Here is a 19,600-nt window from a genome sequence, read left to right on the forward strand (position 1 = left end):
GGGAATGTAATGAAAGTTAATGTGAGAGCTGATGAAAAAGATTTTTAAAATTATCTCTAGTTTTTGAGGTTTCATTGATGAAGAATTGCACTGCATCATCCAGAGAGATGTTTCAAATACATACAGTAACCTCCAGGACATCCATATCGATAGTAGTTGCAGTTATTGCGGTGAGCAAAATTGGCAAATAGTCCAAAATAAAAGATTAGTCATCGTTACAGATGTTAAATGTTTACATTTGTGTGTTTATGATCACCATTCTTTCCACAATGATGATCTTTGGCCCCAACTGCTTATGAATGGCAAAGATGTGGATCAACCGTAGTGTGAATACCATGAAGTCTATTGCCAGAACAGTCCTCCCTGCCTCGTAAGTGTCACCAACCATCCTGACATCCAAACAAAATGTGCTATTTGTTATCTTTTGCTTTTCATATACTTCTATATGGCCTACAGCTACTGTATGTATTCTGTACTTACCTGCATAAAACGCCAACGACAAATAGAGAGATGGCAACCATGTCACACTTATTCCAGTTATCCTCCACATAGAGTTTAAACTTCTTTAAGATGTTCATCTCTTCATCTGAAAAGAAGCTCTGCAACATGGCACACATTTTTTTTTTTAATTATGCTGAAATTACAATGATAAAAGAGTACAGAGATATTATCATATTTGGGGTCTAGTCCATTATTTTTTTAACTGAAAAAAAAAAGACTATTTTTGTGCTGTGTCACAGTCAGTTTTTACATGTCATGTCATTTCATTTTGTCAAAGTTGACTCATTTAGGTTGCTGTCAAACTTAAAATGTTGTCGTCATCTAATAATTATAATGGAATGACCAAAGACTGTTCATCACATTATATCTAGCAGAGATCTAGTGAGTGTCAAATTATTATAAGGAAAAATGTACCTGTAGGCCAATAATATCAGTGCAAATCAGCAAATGGTAAATGCTTTGAGATGTACTTCACATTGAAATAATAATGAGAAGTGGGATCAAATTCTCTAAACATCACCTGACGAAGTTCTTCCAGGACCAAGGTGAAAACCCAGAAGTAGAGCATTATCTCAGGAGCTCCAGGACCAAGGGGAGGCGGTGGAAGAAAGTCCAGCAGGAGCACGTAGGTGAAGAGGAACAGGAAGGCAAAGTACATGATGACATTACCAAGGAACACAGTGACAGGGGCACTCCAGAAGCGACGCCAGCGACGGAGTAAGAACCGCCACCACACGGATGCACAGCTCTGATCTGCTGGGGCGCCAGGGGAAGAGTCCCTTGGGGGAAAAAAAGAGGACAGTTTATGCTTTAAATCTAGTTGTACTACTCTAACACCTGTCCCTGTCAAAAACTATAGTATTTGAAATATCGTATTACCAGAAAAAGTGCCTCGGTGTAAATTTGTAATGAACTCATTTGCACCATAATAAGGATATTTTGTTTTATGAAGCTTGAATCTTTGAAGATTGCATGAATTTTCTCGTTGCATGCTGGCATCATTCACCAATCCAAAATCATAAAATTTATTAGGTTAATGACTGTCCTTACTGTGAATGGTTATTTGTTTATCACTGCCCCAAATCTTAGTATTCTATCTTATGGCAAACATACTTACAGAGTTTTTACACAAAAGGATAATTTACATTCACTTACGACGGACCATCTTCATCTGTTAAGAGTAAGACCTTCTCCGTGTCCAAATTGTCCAGTTCCACAAACGCTTCATCACTGTTCCTTTTATCTAGCTCCTCATCACTAAAAATGATCACAGTAATAACAATAAACAAATTGTTGGAGGACAAAACTATCTAATACAAATAATTCTCACCAGAACTTTATAAGGTGAGTCCAAATGAGAGGTGGACAGAAGAAAGACACGACAAGCTTAGAGATGGCTGTGTCTGTTTTCATTGATCCCCACCAAATCTTTGTCAGAAGAGCCTGAAAAAACACACTGATTACTATATATTACTAGATGTATAAATAACGGTTCTTGTGTAAATTATCCCGTTTCAATTATTCCACAAGGTGGCAGTATACCCCTTGAAAAAATATTTGCCTTGCAGTCAGTTTGCAGAGTTCGAGCATAGAGAGTTAACCCAGTTAAAATGCTAATTTACGCCATTAATCAAATTATACTACAGTACAAGGTCTGTGGACCAGTTCCCAATTCATAGGTGTGCTAATGCAGTGTAATCACTTAATGAGCACCTGTTCTTTTGCCACGGGCACCTTGTATCAGGTCAAAACATAAAATATTTATCAGATTCATGGTCTCCCATGCCAGTAAAAAATACCTATTCCCGGTGAAGGGCAGGTTAATGTTTTTTCTCCATCCATGTATCCATTTTTATACCACTTGACACTTGTTCTCATTAGGATCCTGGATGAGCTGGAGTTATTACCAATGGATTTTGTTTTGGATAAGAGGCCCTGATCACCAGTCATTTTCACATAAGTCATGTGCTGTATAGACAAATTATTGACTTTCAAATTCCATGCACAACTGAAAATTTCATTTACCTAACGGGAATATTTGTGGAATGTGGAAGGAACATGGAATTATTCACAGGAAAGTCGAACCCGAGAGACCTAATGCAAACCTCAGAACTGTAATACAGGTTTCTGTGCTTCTCACTGAATGTGCCTTTTGTCAATAAGCTTTAATTACAATAATACCCAAGCGGGATTTTGCATTTTACAAAAAAATAGTAACTTTTTACTGAAACAAAGAACACAGTTGAAAAAACAAAGATACATTATTTTATGCCCCAGGCAAACAAAAAGTACCAAATAGCTGCTACCAAGAAAAATCAATTCTTTTTTGATTTCAGAAATGAATTACAGGGAGAGTGAGAGAAAGAGAGTGATAGAGAGAACAAGAGATCAATCTCACTTAAGGGAACTTGTTCAGTTACCTGAACTCCATCGTGGGCAAAGAAGGACTTGGCATCAGCTTCAGTTGCCAGGTTGAGCACTGTAGATCTGCTCCAACATTGTGTTCTCCTTACTAACAATGCATAAGCCCTGTCTTCACAGTTGGAGTAACACTCTCCAAAAACATCTGTTCACATGATCACCCATTTTGTGAGGTCAGAGAAGTAAATCCATCAGTGTCTTTTATATTGTTTAACCTTTTTACTTCTGATCCCAAAGTCAGCTTGACAGCAGATGACATACTCACCAAGGGCAAACTGTTCGTACTTGGCCTCCTTCATGCTACGGGCAGACTCAGCCTCAGATTCAAGTCTTGCCATCTCTTTCAGAATCTTGCATCCTGCCAATGCCGCAGCAACTGCCTCAGGGCCCTGAACAAATGCAATATGTACAGGTATGAATGTAACTTTTAAATATCGTCCTACATCTTGCTACGCTCATTTTATTTTAATGTAGTAATGTGGTTTTGTGTTTTCTTGTATTAACTTGTTTTTTGCGCAATCATTTTGTGTGGTGTGAAATCCAGACATTCCATATGGTACCAATTAATGCGAATATACACTACAGCTCACATGTACTGTAATCCAAGTTTCAATATTTGTTATGCTATTCAAAAAGAATGCAACACAATTAATGAAGTGAAAATTATTTGCCCCATTCTGGAATGTGGTTCAGTTTTAATCGGAATATTGGTTTAAACTTAATAGGGCAAGGGATTGTTTTTGGTATTTAACAAAATTAAAACTTAAAGTGCGTACGACAGGATAAAAAAAGTCTTAAATAGCATTATTATCTGAATTAGAATCATATTTTGAGACAATTCAACTATATGCAACAAATAGGACAAGCGCAGATGACGAGAAATTCATTTTTTAATCTGCGGTTTAGCCACGCCTACCATAATAGGGCTCTAGCGTCCCCAACAGGAGGAGAGAAGGAGGTAGAACAATGGTTTCATCTGATTTAGACTACAGCCCATTGAGGGCGAATGATTAATAACGAGGAAAATGCGACGAAGAGAGCAGCAAAATGTGATTCTTTCACTCTCTCTACTCCAATATTTTTACAGGGTAATCTTTTATCTCAGTATTTTTCCCCAATTGCTAAATAAATGGGATAGTCATGACAAATAACTGTCTTGTGCTAAATGGAATATGGAATATTAAAAATAAATTTATTCAGTATGACATGGCGAAATTCTTCCATAATGGTCAAAACTGTCGACTTCACCTTTACTGTTGCACCTCCCAAATGATATTTTATGAATTAGTCAGGCTTTTGTCATTTCCCTGCCCCGGCTTTGGAGAACGTAAACAAACCAGGTGGCGTGACAGCTAGCCGACATGCTAACCCGAACCGAGTGCTGTTTCAAAGTCTGTTCTCGGCTATCGAAGCGAAAAATCACTCAAAACAACCCCGGATCATGTCACACAGCGGCGGGGTTGTCGATTGTCTTCGCCGATCAGCAACCCGCCTGGCGGCGAGCAAGTTACAGCTCATACCCTGCTGCAGACAGGAGAGCATGTTTGCCGGGGAAGCAGTTGGAGAATTACCTCCGGACAAACCGGCCGACATCGGAGGAGCGCGTAGCTGCCACGTGGTCAATACGAATACGGCGTAAATCAATGCTTAACTACACGGCAAAGACAAACAGTAAGAGAGCGGCGTGAAGTTGATGTGCAACTAACATGGCAGGATGTGTCTGTCTGTGATCTATTCTTCATGTCCGTCCATGATCAAAAGTACGTATATAGTCCTTTATTTAAAGAAAATTTGTAGTGTTTACTTTGTAATCACTGTATTCACGGTTATTTTTAACACAAAGTTGCAATTTCTGACCGTGTGGAAAATTTGACAGAACACCGGGCACACAAAGAGGGCAGTAAGCCGAGTATAGCGCTCTCCCGGCGGAGGCATGTGCGACAAGCCGCCGGTAGTCAGCCGAGTGGCATTTTTGGTGGGCAATCAGCCACAAAACGCAAGCTACCTCCATATTAAAACGTGTGCCATGATCCCAGTATTTGACATAATACAAAACACGATGTTTACTCACTTCCTCGTAAGTACAATGGTCCCACAGTTGTCGCACACTTGTATTGGCCGATTTCAGGGTGAAAGGGAACTTTCTGAAACTCAGAAAGGCTCACACGCCTCTACCTGGTGCAGCTCCAAAGCCTGCAGCCTTTTGGCTGGTGTGATGCGAAAAATAACGAATTAATCCGCAAATCAGCTGAATCCGCAGGCCATCTGCAAACTATAAAGCAATGGTGTATTGTGAAACGCTGACCCGGATGACATCACATTCGCATTCGTCTTAAACCCGATACTGGAGCCTCATTTTCATGGCGCGGGATTCAAAAATTGAATATGTAAAACGATCGCTACTACACACATCCATGCGGTCCGTTTTATTCAGGACCATAAAACACAAAAAAGATGAAATAAACATGCTTTTTTGTGTCATATGCACTTTAAACCTGTCATCCACATAAGTGGACATTTGGTATACAAATGTGGCCTACATGACCCAAAATGAGATGTCCACATGTAGACGGCATGGATCAATTATACTTATTTCATGATTTTTACTATTAATCATTATAGCGATATATTTTTTATGATGAAATAAAACTATAAATTAATGCAAGTGTTGTAAAAAAAATAAAAAAATAAAATCAATTAAAACAAGCATACAGTGTGGTTATGGCCCCAAATAACGCTTTAAATTTGAAAAAAAAAAAAAAAGTTCATAGAATTGAACTTATTGGTTGCCATTGACAATGATAGATGTCCAATTCATTTAAACTGGGATACTAGCTGAGTATGCTCATCTTTTAGCACCTGAGTAAAATTAGTGTCTTCTAAGCGGTTAAAAAACAACAACAACAACAACAACATTGTGTTCATCTCCATGTGTAAGAAATGTAGTGAAAACTTCAAGTAAACCACTTATGTTAAACGTGACACTACCAGCCATGTCTCTGGGACCCCATTAAAATGTTAGTGAAAAAGTGGTGCATCCTAAGCTGCACATGAGTTGGTGGTTGCTTGAATTGACATTTGAGTGGGCATGGAAAAGCAATCAGTGAATGTAAATTTCCTAACTGGAATCAGAACAAAATGAATGCTTTATAGGTTGTGTGAATGGGGGGTTGCTCCATAGCAATATATCATGCGAGGAGGGCCATTGAAAAGACAGGTAATGTTTGTTTATTGGAACTGTGCATGCGGTCACCTTCGGACACAAACACAAAAGTGTCTGCGTAGTCGTAGAAATAGTTAGCCATCTAATGAACATTTAATTAAACTGTTAAGCAGTCATCAATAAATACAATTTCAGCAATGTGTCAACACTTCTTTCATTAGCCTGCTGGTGCAAATTAAATTAACTTTATTAAAAAAAAAAAAAAAAGAATCTGAAGTGAATACTAAAATGCAAACTAAAGACAAAGTAGCTAACCCATACCATAAGGAGAGAACATGGTTAAGTGGGGGAACAGGAGGGGCACAGAATGAGGCAGAGACCTCATTCTACAAACAAAAAGAGGAGACAACGAAAATACCTAGGTTGGCATGAGCGGGTGAAGGAAAGCTGATTGGTGGGCACACAATGAGCAAGGTGACAACAGGTGAAAACAATGGACAAGGGACAATAAAGGAACATGAAACAGGGAAACAAACAAGGACAAGGGACAAAAATTATCCAAACGCCAAATACTAACAACTATTTGATATTATTTATCCTATTTTGATCCACATACATTTTTCATTTCCCGTATTTTTCGGACTATAAGTTGCAGTTTTTTTTCATATTTTGGCTGGGGCTGCGACTTATACTCAGAAGCGATTGTGATATAATTTCACATGTTATTTTGGTGTTTTGGAGTGACACTGACGGTTTTGCAAACTTGTTAGCATGTTCTTATGCTATAGTTATCTGAATAACTCTTAATAGCTATGGCCACGTTCGCGTTCTGCCTTTGGCAATGTATGTTCAATTGTATTATTGACTTTTTTATATTGAAATGGATGCATTTAGTTTGTGGTGCTGTCACGCCCACGTGGGGGCGCACTCGCACTAGTTTACGTGAAGAAGAGCGCTCACACGCCAGAAGAAGATGGACAGCTGCGTAGCTCTGAGTGAGTGAGTGGGCGAGTTAACGAGAGGGAAAGACAGCTGCGAACCTACGTTCATTGTTTATGCTTTTAAAATATCTCTACAGAGGCAACGCCTGCGTGTATCATCTTTTCTGTTGTTGTTGTGTGTTTTCCACCCGCGATCGGACACTTAAGCCTGAGTTATACTCCCGCGTTGCGGTGACGGCGTAGCGACTACGGCGTCATTTGACATTCGATAGTTCTGCGGTGAGGGAACGCGTTGCTCTGTAATTCACCGCCAAGCCACTAGAGGGATGTGGCGTTATGTTTGTACGGTTTTGGGGCATGATTGTTGACTACTTCCGCTAGTCGGAGAAAAAATAAACAATGCAAGATGGAACTCTTGAAAGTAAATATTCTGCTCATCAACACTGAATAAATATTGAACATACAAATGTTGACGGGCAGGCGACGCAGAAGACGGTTTCGAGGCGGTCTGGCCGACTTTTGATGCCGCACAGAGAGTTTTAGACTCGGGTGAAGAGAGCTAGCTGTGGCGGCTAGCTTCAAACTGGCGTCGAGCACTGCGTTCAAGGTCTGCAAAGCCCTCCAGCCAGATTTGTTTGCCGTGTCCTACAACCAGCCAGTGGGAAGCCATAGCAGATTTCTGGCGTCTAGGGAACTTCCCAAACTGCATTGGGAGGCTTGATTTTAAGGTTATCATAAAAAGCACCGAGGCACTCTCAATCAGTGATGATGTATTGTGTGTGTGAACTGTCTGTTATTCAAAATTAAAGATCAAAACAACTCTTTTGACACCAAATCTGTGCTTTATTCTTCATATACTTGAAACATATGTACACAGTAAATGATGAAGTGCACCAACCAAAAATACGACATAAAGTGATAAAAAGTTGGCAGTTTTTGGCCGACTGTGTCACCGCTTCGTGTGGCCACTCGATTCCGACCACCCACGTCTCGGTGGTTCTTCCTTTTATTTATTTTTTCGATCGCCGACCTTGCCATTTGGCAGTCACAATAATAATTTCTTGACGAGACTTGCTCTTCGATGATACTCCCGTCGGCTTGGTGCATTTTTGCGTGTAGAAAATAATGTTTGATTCTATTCTACAATGGCGGTGTTTTCGCCCGGAAACAACAGTCTGAGCGGACCAATCACAGTCCGTTTTCGCTACGTCAACGCGTCTACGCGACGCGAAGGTTACAAAAATCGAGAGGTGCGCGTCAGGCTACGGCGTAGGGTCGTAACTCAATTCTTCCTTGACGGCGTAGGTCTGACGCGGAAGTATAACTCAGGCTTTAGAGCCAGTTGTGTGGTTGTTTGAACGATGTGCTAATGCTAGCGAACGCATGCTAACCTGTTATTGCTGTAATTGTATCTAATTTTCATTCATTTACGTTGATGCGAACCTGTTTGCTATCGAGGACCAAATTGATTCAGCAAATTATACGGACGTCCAGCATTGTCTTTTGGGAGCCCGCTGTATAGCCAGGACCGAGCCGTAGCATCCTGGTGTGGACAGTATATTCGCATTTCATTGTTCATGCACTGTACACGGTACATTTACTCAGCATGTTGTTCTCTATTGTATTTTTTATATTAAATTGCCTCTCAAGATGACATATCTGTTCTGTGTGTTGGATTTTATCAAGTAAATTTCCCCCAAAAATGCGACTTATACTCCGGTGCGACTTATATATGTTTTTTTTTCTCTTCGTTGGGCATTTTATGGCTTGTGTGACTTATACTCAGGTGTGACTTGTAGTCCGAAAAATACGGTGGAATTCATTTGCTGTAAATCTGGAACGAGTTACCATCCAAATCTAATGCAACATCTTTTGCAACAGCCAACACGAAGAGAGAATTGTTTTTGGGTGCGAGTCCGAGCTCTAAACCACACAAAATGCATACACTTGAATAGAACTGTATTATTTGAAAGAACCCATGCCGAAGTAACTAGGAAATCATAGTTGTTACCCTTCAAGATTGCCTTAAAATTGTATTGTATGTATCAGTAAATCTCTATTTGCCCGCATGTGATACTGTTTTCATCGGAAATGCAATAATTCATAACAAGGCAACCTCCTAAAAGCAAAATGGGAAAATGCAAACTCTACATAAAATAGCTAATTGTTCTGAGACAGAGATGCTGAAATAGTGCAAAGAAAACATACACAGTGATACTTCAAAAAATAAAAGCATTAGTACAATTTTGCATTATATATAATTAGCATCATACTTCGACATATTTACGTAAAATAAATGATAAATGCACCTAACACCACATCACCCAATGTCCAATTTTCATTTACATGCAATATTCTATGTGCAATACTTCCTCACGTGCAAAATGTATGTGCAATATTCAACGCCTTTGCTGTCAAACTGCTGCTACTTCACTTCTATTTACACATATTCTATGTGCAATACTTACTTACGTGCAATATTAACGTGCAATATTCAATTATTATCTGCTTCATTACAGATATTAATATGTTAGGTATATTATTTAATTCAAATATATTTGGGTGGGTGGCGGCACGGTGGCAGAGTGGTTTGCACGTCCGCCTCACAGTTCTGAGATCAGGGTTTCAATCCCGGGCTATGTACTTCCTTGTAGGGAGTTCGCAAGGTCTCTCTGTGCCTGAGTGGGTTTTCTCCGGGTACTCCCGTTTTCCCCCACATCCCAAAAACATGCATGGTAGGCTGATCGGACACTCTAGATTGTCTCTAGGTGATTGTGTCTGCGAATGGTTGTTCGTCTCCTTGTGCCCTGCGATTGGCTGGCAACCAATTCAGAATGTACCCAGCCTGCTGCACGTAGTTAGCTGGGATTGGCTTCAGCACCCCAGTGACCCTTGTACTTCCTGTAGGGAGTTCGCAAGGTCTCTCTGTGCCTGAGTGGGTTTTCTCCGGGTACTCCCGTTTTCCCCCACATCCCAAAAACATGCATGGTAGGCTGATCGGACACTCTAGATTGTCTCTAGGTGATTGTGTCTGCGAATGGTTGTTCGTCTCCTTGTGCCCTGCGATTGGCTGGCAACCAATTCAGAATGTACCCAGCCTGCTGCACGTAGTTAGCTGGGATTGGCTTCAGCACCCCAGTGACCCTTGTGAGGATAAGTGGCACAGAAAATGAATGAATGAATGAATGAATGAATGAATGAATGAATGAATGAATGAATGAATGAATTGGGTATTATTTCATTCTGGCCTTACCCTTATAAAAATTAGTGTGGTATTTTAGTAATGTTTGTTACGAATTAGGTGATTTACATGTAAAATGCGATTAATTATACGAAAAAAAAAAATAGAATGAAAGCCATTCATGAACAAATTAATTTCGTATCTTCAGGTACCAATGCCACACCACCACACAAAAAATAAATGAGAAAAGTGTGAAAACATTGATTCCTAATGATTTTTTAGCAAGCCAGTATCAATAAGGAAGGAGAGGAAATGTGAGAATGTGGAACAAGTGAGCAAAAATAAACACTAACATTGAGAATAAAGAACACTAACCAATTCTCTTGCTTGTTTGGCCATTATTGGAAATGTCATTGACAGTGTTGCTAATAACGCCCTTAGAGTATAACGGCGTTATTTTTTTTCAGTAGTGAGTAATCTAATTAATTACTTTTCCCATCTTTGCAACGCCGTTACCATTACTGAGGATGTGAAGTGGCGCGTTACTACAATTTGGTTGAATGAGGCACAAGTTGATTTTATCACAGCTGCCAAGGAGATATCATAGCAGGAGGGGGACAAAAGGAAGGGGGTGTTGATGGCGTTGCAAACGTGATGATGATTGGCTAGCTGGCTCGGAGCGTTAGTATAGCATTCATGTTCTTGTTAGAATTAGCATTCAGCGTGGCGAGCGTCATCTTAAGCTCTCGGGCAATTTTTTTTTTTTTTTTTTTTTTTTTTTTTTTTTTTAATACAGTTTGTGGCAACCTAGTGCGTACAATTATGTGAAAATAATGAATTCCTGCTGAGTGTGCATTATCATCACAAAGTTGGCATTGTCCTTGCAGACGTTACAATATAATGATATACTGTATATACATATATTCTTTATTACCAAAAATAGTCACTTGCCCTAAACTTTTCTTGAATGAAATATCCATGAACCTTTAATCAAACAACAAGAGCAGAGATAGGATAGACAGGAGATTCAGAGCCTCAACTGTATGTTTAAAAATATATCTATATACAGTGTATAAGGGTTGTGACGATAAACAAGTCACGGTTCAGTATGTAACTTGGAAGTTCAGTGCAGGTTCATCACAACAGGAAAAACAAAAAAGCTTTTTTTTCTCATAGCATTTGAAGTTTGTAGACCGTTACACTGTTATACAGGTGAAATTTTGAAATTCAATCAGTTAATATAAAGCTCTGTTATGCGAAAGATGTTATAGAATGTAAACAGTAATAACGTGTAGAACATGAAAAGTAATGTCTGTTACTTTGCTGAGTAAGTAATTACTCTTACAATGAGGTAACTGAGTTACTAACTCAATTACTTTTTGGGAGAAGTAATTTCTAACTGTAATTACTTTTTAAAAGTAAGAATTATATCACTGGTCAGTGACTCTTATTGTTCTGGTGTTTTGCATTGAAATGCTTCACTGGGCTGATTTTCACAATACTTGGAAGAGGATACGAGCCCACAGGTCCTTTTCACATTTTGCTGTACAATAGGTGCATGAAAAATGAAATATCATACAGGCACAACTTGATCTTTTACCTCTAATAGGAACAGTTCCATCATTTCTATGTCTAGGTCATATTTTACTTGAACACACTCAGAATATTTAGTTGTTCACAAAGTGAAAAAAAATTGAGAACATTAAATTATCCAGTGCAGCATGTTATATTTATGTAATGTATGCATATTGGAAAATTGTGCGGCATTGGCTCACATTACATTTGCACATGTTGAAGATGCAGTATTTGCATGATGTATAGGTAATTAGAATATATTAAAGCTGACAACGTGAGAGATACTTCAAACATTTGGAATTATGACAATATGTCGATGACATGACCATTAGAGGTGGTGAAATATGCACACTTTGAATGAAATTACCATAAAATCAGATAATACAGAAAATATATGCAGGAAAGGTGCACACGGGTGTGACAACTGAAAGGACTGCAGTACGGTAATTGGTTTGCTTAGTCCAGGGAAAAAACAAAATCAGGGGTTATCTTAAAAGATGCAGAAAACAAAGCAGTTCTATTGTTGGTTGGTGTCAGATTAATTATCCATAAATCTTTAAATTAACATGTTCGGCAATGTTTGCCATTGACAACATCATTTCTGAAAAGCATGATCTTTATTTGAATCTTGTTTCCAGAGGTATAAAAGCTCCAAGTTCATCCCAGTCGTTAAAAAAGAAGATGTTTCATTAGCAGTGCCATTTAAGTATTTATGGTGGGACATCAGTGCACCTGCACAATGCTGGGCCACATCAAACATACTATGTGTCAAAACACCCCCTCTAAAAAATTAGGATTCACAGTTTTCTGTTATTTATTGCTAGGCACTTTCTTACAGCATTAAATGATGGAAATGAAATGAAAAGACATACCATGGCCCAAAAGTAGTTAGCCATCTGCTGTCGATTCTGAAGAACAGCCCAGAGGAAAAGGTCCCTCCAAGGATGTTGGCAACGTTCTTCCAATTCAGCCAGGTTCTTCTGGCTGTGGAACAGTCGACCTTTTGCTGGCTTCTCCTGGAGTGCAAAGACAACCCAGTTTTACCATGACTGCACGAGAATATAACGCTGTGGCACAAAGTGTCCCCTCCCCAATCACTCTTCAAAATAAGTTTTTTTCCCCCTGTACAAATACGCTGGTATCCGTTTGAAAAGAACGAAGGCACAGTATAATTTTCATAGCATTGTGCATAGTTATAGGCTTTTTAAACCGATACCACTTCTTTACGTATCAATTATAATTTTGCATTGCGTTATATCAATTTTTGTAGTGATTATCTTTAAGCGTCCTGAAAAATGGAGTTCAACATTAACAAATTATTTGATTGGGCAGAAGAACAGACTGTTTTTAATTAGCCTGCAAAATTTGAGATAATAAAAAAAACATTTAGGATTTTACATTTTTATGTGAAGCCAATGTAATACGGCTTCAAAATTGGGGCAATCAAGGCCATAGATGTCAGATGCGTGTAGGTGTGTCCAGTTTGCTCAAATCATGCCTCACTAAATTGCCAATTGTCAATCAAGGACCTCTACTTATTATGACATGGAAAATTTATGTGATTTTCCAAGTTTTTCTGACCACGCAGTTCATCTACCATGCCAGCAAGGTTTTGTGAGAGCGTATGTGGGAAGAATAATCTTTCGCTCACATTTTTGGCACGCCTTTGGCCACTTCAATGTCAGTGCTGCTTTACGAGTGTGTGTTCGATCAGAAGCATCTCCCTGTCGGCCACCTTTTCAGCACGCCTCGCTCCCACCTCCATGCCAACAGGCGCTTGACGAGAACCCCCCCTCTGAGAAAACATTGAAGTGTTCTCCAACATTGAGCTCACATCCATGGTGTAGTAATGTTCTCATAAAGCCACATTTTACCCAGATCCTGTTGATACCTCCGAAAGTAACACTAGATATTAAGCAGGCCCTTATTGGAATTGTAGTCAACTGTAACGCATCTACTGTCGGCCACTGCTGCACGATGCACCACTTGACTGAGGGACTCCCAGGTGGTGCTGCTTTGGGGCTCGTGGCCAACCATCTGGTTTGCCTTGCGTTTTTCCGCAAAGCCCAACTAACATAAAGCACACGGACATCCAAGAAATTACATTTTTTATACTGAGGGTTGCAATTTGTAGGCATAGATTTATAGACAAGTGAACGAGGAGGTTGCAATTGTGCCAAATAGCCAGTAATGTTGCAGAGTCATTGTTTACTGGGAGGGGCGGGCAAGAAACACAGGTTTTCCTGACATCATTAGAATTAGTGTTTAGGGCCGCACAAAACATTCTACTGGCTGATGATGTAAAAAAAGAGTTCATTGCTATAACTCAGCAATTCTACACTATTCTCGGCCTGTGCACGTTTCAAAACTTATCTTCAAACATACAGTTTGTTATGTGTTTAAAAAAAAAAAAAAAAAAATTAACTTTACAGGATCTTTAAGATAAATCACATCACTCACTGTGGGAATCCTTTGGTAAAAGCCTTTGCAGGAGTCATGAAGAAAGTTTTTGAGAACTTTGGCCACCTCATAAAGAGTAAAACGGGGCTTCCGCTCGCCCTGCTCGGACGTGTGCTGCCCAGGAGGCCCGGGTGTCCTTGCAGTACCAAGTAGACGTTGCTTTTCCTCATATTTTTTCAGAAGTAGGTTATGCAAGAGGCTCTTCTCTGAAACGGACCAGTAAAGCTCTTGTAGACGTCCATAGGTGAGGAACTCGCCCAGGTTAACACCATTGTCGACAAATAGACGTACAAAGTCTGGTTTGTCATTGACAAGTGCATCCATCATCATCTCTTCAAGGTCGCACGCCTGCAAAGACAATGTTTGAGGTGTAGTGATCGAAATTTATAGAATATTGGTGAAAATGAATGCTAAAGCATGAACACAGCAGCTTAAAGAAGTCATATATACAAGTATTTGTACAACACTTTGTTTTCCCACTCCAACATCCCACCATGACCCTAATCAGGATTAGCGTGTAGGAGAATGGATGGATAACTATTTATTGCTCACCTTCCATTCAACATCTCCATTGAAGATTTCACTTTTGGCAATGTCCACTCGGTTCCAGGCAACAGCCAGCTTCAATTCATCAAGAAAATCTTGGGCTTCCTGACTTTGGCTCTTACAAGCTGGCACATGCGCACATACACACAAACACAAATGTCAATAGTGGTATTACCTATGAAAGTTTTTTTTCTTTTTTAAAATTGTTTTATTACCTTTCCATTAAAACAAGCATTACCTTTGACAAGAGCCTTGAGAATGACTGTGTCCAGCTCAGAGCTCTCAGTTTCAGGGTCATGGACAGTGAGTAGATGTCCATGATCCAGTATTTTCTGAATCTGATTGGTGGATAACAGACACATATACAGGATATTGTAATATCTGAGTAGACAATTTCTGATTATTATCACTGTTTCATTAACCTTTCCCCAAAATACAAAATTTTAAAACATTTTCATCGTTTTATTAAATAAGTAATTGGGTCATCATGTACAAATTTAGATGAAGGGAATCCCATTTTAGCAGCCCTCTTTCCCATGTGTCCTATTTTGCAGGCAATGTTCAAGCCTCTTGACATTCATAACTGTATTTGCCCGCCTCCATGTTCAACACATAACCCTCACCAGCTTGACCCAGTTTCTTATGTCCGTGCTGTGGTAGGCGTTTGGAAAGGTGTCCAGCAACAGCTCATGAACACTGTCTGTATCCCAGCAGCCACTATTCATGAGAGTGACGAGGATGTCAGCCACTCCTCCTGAGCCTGCTAGAATAAGCCATGGTGTTGCATTGCCAATGCCTTTATACATCCGCTGCAGAAAATGACAAATTGTTCATGCACATCAACAACACACATTTTTGCCCAAATTTCAGCCCACCTCACCCAAACGAGAGCATTCACATTTTATGGATGATTTATAGCTGTAATATAAATATTTATTTTATATTAATGACCGCATATAAATTATACATTATTATATATATAAATTTGTGAGCATTTTCTGACCAAAGAAATATCAACATAACGGAAAGAATACAGTAATGTTTTTACTAGCCACCTTAAGTATTCAGCTTCTGTAGATGGCCTGAATAAAATCTATATCAGAGCCCAATTTTCAGATTCTTAGTCTTATGACACCAACCTTAAGTATTTGTGGTTCACCATGGACCAATAGACATAGAACAGGTATCTCAAAACTTCCTGCACCTTTAAAACAAGATTCACACTATTAATTATGAACGGCTTCACACTCAAAAAACAAAAGTGTTAGTTTTACACACACTAAACTATAGTATGTTTTTTGAACTACACAATTTCTAATTTTTGAGAAAAGCACTATAAAATCATGTATGGTGAACCAAAATTCTCAAAATTTGCAAGGAATTAAATCGAATCGTGTTGTGATAAACTGAATCAATTTTAGTTGGCGGCACTGTAGATCTCACGGGAAGTCAGTTGTCACGAGAAGAATGGCAGAGGAACAAGCATATAGTTATCGTGATTTGATCCACCTGTTCACGTGCCAGAAAAAGTAAGCTCTAAAAGCCTTTTTCATCCTTCTTCCTGTGCCAGTGTCTTAAGATGTAATGTTCTCATGAGACAGACAGCTGCAGTGCCTTGATCAGTACAAATAGGGTATTGGAATTGTGTACTTGTTCAGCAATGTTCTTCCTCCCATGAGTTTACCCCCATAGCCAGTGCGCTGAAGAGAGATGTATTTGAGCAGCTTCACTCTTATTTCGCTGGTGGCTTCGGGTCTGTTTGGATCTTCTTCCACAAGTACAAAGTGGGAGTGGTGGCTGTCCAGAGAATAAACTGACCCATGGGGCAAGTCTTGTGGCTTGTATACTGCTGGCACACCGAACTTTAAGAAATAAATACACATGAAATAAAAACAGTATGGTAGAATGTCAACGTTTACTCAGAGAAGTTTGTCCTGTTTTTTTTTTAATATGTATATTTATATATATTTATATACCCCTGCAATTCTGTCAGATAATTTTCCCAGAAAATGATTGCAATTACAAATGCTTTGGTAGTAATATATTCATTTATTTTGCTTGCAATGAAAAACCGCATAAGAGAATAAAAAAAACCTTGAATCATTATCATTTTACAGAAAACTCCAAAAATGGGCCAGACAAAAGTATTGGCACCCTAAGCCTAATACTTGGTAGCACAATCTTTAGACAAAATAATTGCAAACAACTGCTTCCGGTATCCATCAATGGGTTTCTTACAATGCGTTGCTGGAATTTTAGACTATTCTTCTTTGGCCAAGTGCTCCGGGTCTCTGAGATTTGAAGGGTGCTTTCTCCAAACTGGCATTTTCATATCTCTCCACAGGTGTTTTATGGGATTCAGGTCTGGACTCATTGCTGGCCACTTTAGAAGTCTCCAATGCTTTCTCTTAAACCATTTTCTAGTGCTTTTTGAAGTGTGTTTTGGGTCATTGTCCTGCTGGAAGACCCATGACCTCTGAGGGAGACCCAGCTTTCTCACACTGGGCCTTACATTATGCTGCAAAATTTGTTGGTAGTCTTCAGACTTCATAATGCCATGCACACGGTCAAGCAGTCCAGTGCCAGAGGCAGCAATGCAACCCCAAAACATCAGGGACCGTCAGCCATGTTTGTTCTTTTCTTTAAAGGCCTCTTTTTTTCCCCTGTAAATTCTGTGTTGATGCCTTTTCCCGAAAAGCTCTACTTTTCTCTCATCTGACCAGAGAACATTCTTCCAAAAATGTTTTTGGCTTTCTCAAGAAAGTTTTGGCAAACTCCAGACGGGCTTTTTTTTTATGTCTCTGGGTCGGAAGTGGGGTCTTCCTGGGTATTCTACCATCAATTCCCTTTTTATTCAGACACCGACGGATTGTACGGGTTGACACTGGTGTACCCTCGGACTGCAGTACAGCTTGATCTTGTTTGGACGTTAGTCAAGGTTCTTTATCCACCATGGGCTTTACACTTATTGATGACACTGCGCATGGTAGACACAGGAACATTCAGGTCTTTGGAGATGGACTTGTAGCCTTGAGATTGCCCATGCTTCTTCACAATTTTGCTTCTCAAGTCCTCAGACAGTTCTTTGGTCTTCTTTCTTTTCTCCATGCTCAATTTGGTACACACAAGGACACAGGACAGAGGTTGAGTCAACTTCCAAAATCCATTTTAACTGGCTGCAAGTGTGGTTTAGTTATTGCCACCACCTGGCATTACTGACAATGACCCGGAATCAAATCCCTAAATGGTACGCAAATTACTCTCACTGACTCATACAAATACTTAGGAATTTGGATTGACAGTAATTTATCATTCAAAACCCATATTCATAATCTAATCCGTAAATTTAAATTCAAATTTAGCTTCCTGTAGGGAATCAAAGGCTGTCTGTCAACTTCTACCCGAAAAACCATTGTGTTATCTTCTTTTGTTTCTGTTCTTGATTATGAGGACATCCTGTATTGTCATGCAGCTCCAACAACTCTACGTCAGTTAAACCCGGTCTATCACAGTGCACTATATTTCATCATCAATGACAATTTCTGCACCCATCGTTGCACCCTTTATCAAAATGTTGGATGGTCTTCACTACAGTCAAGAAGAATATACACCTCGTGTTATCCATCTAAAGGCTCTACTGTCCAAACTTCCTAACTACCTCACATCCCTCCTGTCATTCAAATCCAGTAACTACAAAACACGATCAGCTAACTACTTAACCCTAAACATTTCACTCAAACGCACTAATGTTGGCAGAACTGGCTTTAACTATTATGCTCCTCTTAAGTGGAACGAATTGCAATCTACTCTTAAACTACAGTCAATCATTCATCTTGGTGATTTTAAATCTCTTTTGTCTGATGTTTTTACTGATTATTGTAACTGTTTCCATTAGTGTATTTTGTGTTGTCTGATATTTGTGAATGTTTCTTTGTGCTCAGGCCTCTCTTGTAAGAGATATTAATCTCAATGAGACTGCCTGATAAAATAAAGATAAAATAAAATAAAATAAAAATCAGTGAAGATATTACTACCAAATTATTTGTAATTTCAATCCTTTTCTGGCAGAAATTGAGCATTATCTGACAGAAGTCCAGCAGTGTAAATGTTTTCTAGATTTAGACACCTTGGTGCGGAGTAGTGCTTCTCGGTTGTGGATCATGTTCCATGGTGCGATGCCAATGGCCACCACACGAACATTTGCAGAAGTGCTAGCCAAGGAGTGATCACGTACAGCTTGACCCAAGTGCTTGGTGATGCCAAATCGAAGGCCATTGGTTAAAATCCATGCCCCTGGAGCACAGAAAGGTGAATATTCTATAAAATTTGGACTATAAACCACCACTTTCCCTCCTGCTTATAACATTGAGTTTTATTGCCTAGTGCAGCTAATTTATTGATTTTTTTTAAATGAGCTAATGAGCTGCATGTATTTAGATATAATTATTCCAAAAAGATTGAAAACACCTGCACCTGATGAGCCAGTGTGGCTTATATATGAAGAAATTTAGTTTCCCGTTAAAATTTGGTGGGTGCGGCTTATGGTCAGATCTACAAAATTTTGGAATGTAGTAATTTGTTTCTTTTTTTAAAATGTGGCTTGAACTGGGCGATAGCCCAATCAAAAAGTTGTAAATAGTGTAAACTTTACTTCCTTTGACAGTCTTTTAAAAGTCACATAACATTTGTTACCGTTACTTTCAAATAGAGCTGTGACTTTGAGAGGGAAGTTTAACCCATGGCCCATGGCCTTGAGGTAGCCTGCTGCAATGCATGAAGAGGAAGAGTGTGCATCGACTGCGGGTGGAGTTG

At 39.3% G+C, this 19,600-nt stretch overlaps 1 protein-coding gene across 8 annotated transcripts in view; it reads right to left on the reverse strand.

Annotated features, from left to right (window-relative positions):
* Positions 1 to 19,600, reverse strand: part of trpm5 (transient receptor potential cation channel, subfamily M, member 5) — a 41,104-nt gene that overhangs the window by 2,543 nt on the left and 18,961 nt on the right. For all 8 annotated transcript variants that reach the window (XM_057833012.1, XM_057833022.1, XM_057832966.1 and 5 more), the window contains 15 exons: positions 18,915 to 19,081; positions 16,473 to 16,650; positions 15,928 to 15,992; positions 15,412 to 15,597; positions 15,027 to 15,126; positions 14,795 to 14,913; positions 14,243 to 14,590; positions 12,655 to 12,798; positions 3,188 to 3,311; positions 2,922 to 3,067; positions 1,832 to 1,944; positions 1,657 to 1,758; positions 1,022 to 1,280; positions 481 to 599; positions 257 to 389 (listed from right to left, as the gene is read on the reverse strand). In XM_057833012.1, coding sequence (XP_057688995.1) covers positions 257 to 389; positions 481 to 599; positions 1,022 to 1,280; positions 1,657 to 1,758; positions 1,832 to 1,944; positions 2,922 to 3,067; positions 3,188 to 3,311; positions 12,655 to 12,798; positions 14,243 to 14,590; positions 14,795 to 14,913; positions 15,027 to 15,126; positions 15,412 to 15,597; positions 15,928 to 15,992; positions 16,473 to 16,650; positions 18,915 to 19,081 — 2,303 coding nt within the window. The remainder of the gene's footprint in view (positions 1 to 256; positions 390 to 480; positions 600 to 1,021; positions 1,281 to 1,656; positions 1,759 to 1,831; positions 1,945 to 2,921; positions 3,068 to 3,187; positions 3,312 to 12,654; positions 12,799 to 14,242; positions 14,591 to 14,794; positions 14,914 to 15,026; positions 15,127 to 15,411; positions 15,598 to 15,927; positions 15,993 to 16,472; positions 16,651 to 18,914; positions 19,082 to 19,600) is intronic.

The sequence above is a fragment of the Corythoichthys intestinalis genome, chromosome 1 (assembly GCF_030265065.1).
Source record: "Corythoichthys intestinalis isolate RoL2023-P3 chromosome 1, ASM3026506v1, whole genome shotgun sequence".
NCBI lineage: Eukaryota > Metazoa > Chordata > Actinopteri > Syngnathiformes > Syngnathidae > Corythoichthys > Corythoichthys intestinalis.